General features: G+C 35.2%; 1 protein-coding gene across 1 annotated transcript; it reads left to right on the top strand.

The window, feature by feature from the left end:
* Positions 1-1,186: 1,186 nt before the first annotated feature.
* LOC130955519 (60S acidic ribosomal protein P1-like) lies at positions 1,187-2,505 on the top strand. The gene is made up of 2 exons (XM_057882391.1): positions 1,187-1,555; positions 2,262-2,505. The coding sequence occupies exons 1-2, from the start codon at positions 1,271-1,273 to the stop codon at positions 2,313-2,315; spliced, it is 339 nt and encodes a 112-aa protein (XP_057738374.1). The 5' UTR covers positions 1,187-1,270; the 3' UTR covers positions 2,316-2,505.

Consider the following 2,505-nt stretch of genomic DNA (forward strand, 5'->3'; position numbering starts at 1 on the left):
ACTCGCAACAATCATAGAACTAGCCAACTTTGATTTCTTTGAATTTTCTACAACTCTCTTCTTGACGCTGTTTGTTCTTATCAACACGACCAACTATGTGGTTTCGTTTATGGATTATATCCACGCTTTTGGACACTTGTTAGTTTGATCTTAGAGGAGTTGTTAGTTATTTTTATCCATGCTTTCAAAAGTTAATTGTGCCAATTAGAAAGAGAAAATAACCACACATAAACAATTCAGCCGAAGCGGTAAATTTTATTCTTATTAAACTTGTCCAGTTTCTCTTGCAATTAGCCTATTGGGGCTAATTATTGGTGGGTGAAAAGTTGATGTTGTATCAATTATATTGCTATTGACATTGACCAAACAGAAGTTTTTCTCTTTAGTCTTTATGTCTAGTCTGAAAAAACATAATTATTTATTCAATTGCAAATTAAATATGAACTGCAAAGTAATGAACTTATACAGATGATACATATGCATCTGGATGGGATATGGATCACGGCAGCCGTATAAGCTTATATCATTCCCTAACGTTTGTTTTCAAAGTTCGGACTTCGTCACAATGGAATAGTTGAATATTGCGTAAAACATGAGTATTAGTGCAAGACTAAATTTTTACAGTGCTCTCTTGTTTTTATCAATTTGATCTCTAAGACCTTAATTACACTATTATAGTTTTTGAGATTGAGCTCCAAGACTAAAATAAAATTGTTGTTATTTCACATTAGTTCAGCATGACAAGAGAGTACTAGTTCATCAGCGTGTTTATTGAGTCGGAAAGGGATTGAGGGATCACTATGATGTCCTAACTCCTAAGCTCAATTTACGGACTACAACAATTATCAAATTGGTGAAAGCTATGAATTCGAGGACCATCTGGTAAAGATTTAGTCGCTAGTACAAGAGAGATCCTTTTTGTCTGTTTATGGCTCTGGAACTATTTTGGGCTAAAGCGCTCTGAAGTTTTGGATTGGCATAATTCTCCATGGCCTTAATAAGCCCAACTGCGAAATCAAGTACTGTGACCCATCTGTTAAAAATACATATTCCAACCGCAGCCCAACCTATTAGTTGCTCAAACCAGAAAAAAAAAAAAAGACCAAAAGAAAAAGAAATATCAAAAAATAAAAAAATAGCGAAACCCAATGAACATGAGTATCACTACTATATATAAACCTGCACAGCTCAAGGAGTCAAAACCCTAGCCAAAGTTGCAGTTTAGAGCACCAGCCACATTCCTAGCTTCAAACGATTCACTTGCTCTGCAATGGGTTCCAGCGAGTTGGGCTGCACTTATGCCTCTCTGATTCTCCACGACGAAGAGATCCCAATCACCGCGGAGAAGATTAACACTTTGTTGAAGGCTGCTAATGTTACCGTTGAGGCATTCTGGCCCAGCCTCTTCGCAAAGCTTGCTCAGAAGAGGAACATCGAGGATCTCGTCTTGAACGCCGGATCTGGTGGCGGTGGTGCCGTCGCCGTCGCAGCTCCTGCTGGCGGTGCCGCCGCTGGTGGTGCTGCTGAAGCCGCACCTGCCAAGGAGGAGAAGAAGGTATTCAATTTGAATACTTTTTTGTCTTGATATGATTGCTAATTGCTTGTTAGGCATATTAAGAAATGGTGATAGCGTATTTTGTTAGGTTTTTAAATTAGTTATTTGTGTTGTGAAATTTGTCAATATAATGATATGGATTATAAACAATGATACACTGTTAGAATTTTCAGATTGTGAATATTTTGATTTTAAAAATGATTTAAATATGAAAAAAGTTTCGAAGTGAGGATGCTAGTGACTGATGTGATGTCATGATTTTTCTAATTGCAATTGATTAAACTTTTATCTTGGAAACTCCAATCAGATTAGGAAATTTAAGGCATTTGTTACTGATTGTGTTTGCATATTTTTGTAACTTGTGTAATTGATATTTTTGTTTGTTCTATGCGAATCAAGTTTTGAATCGTATGACTAATCTGGTAGCTAAATAATGTTTCTTCTAAAAATTACTTACAGACTTGTATGCTATTTTCTTCTAAAAAAGAAATACTGATATGTTTTCCTATAAAAGGATAAATGCTATATTTGTTGATGCCCATTATCATCACTCAAACTAACCAGTAAAATGACAACCTAGTTAATCGGATTATCAAGTGTAATTTCCATTAATCATGAATTGTTGTTTACCTCACATCTCTATAAAAGATTATATTGCATGATTTTTTTAGCTTACCCTTTGCACTTGTGAATTTTTCATTTGCAGGAGGAGCCCAAGGAAGAGAGTGACGATGACATGGGCTTCAGTTTGTTTGATTAGTTCTTTTCTTTCTTTTAGTTTGTTATAGCCAAACTAGTATTCCTTCCAACGAAGGGTCTCGGGAAAACTTTTGCTCTATAGTTTTTTTTTTTGTTGAATTGAATTTTAGCCAAACGATATCTCAATTAAGTGTTGAATTTTGTGGTTATTATTTTCTTTTTGAATATTCGTAGCCGATGGATTTTTCTAA

This window comes from Arachis stenosperma, chromosome 10 (genome assembly GCF_014773155.1).
Source record: "Arachis stenosperma cultivar V10309 chromosome 10, arast.V10309.gnm1.PFL2, whole genome shotgun sequence".
Classification (NCBI taxonomy): Eukaryota; Viridiplantae; Streptophyta; class Magnoliopsida; order Fabales; family Fabaceae; genus Arachis; species Arachis stenosperma.

What these genes read in the sequence shown, in the direction of transcription:
- LOC130955519 (XM_057882391.1), top strand. Translation starts at nt 1,271, where the DNA reads ATGGGTTCCAGCGAGTTGGGCTGCACTTATGCCTCTCTGATTCTCCAC. An exon ending in CTGCCAAGGAGGAGAAGAAG is followed by an intron (nt 1,556 to 2,261) that starts GTATTCAATTTG and finishes TTTCATTTGCAG; the next exon opens with GAGGAGCCCAAGGAAGAGAG.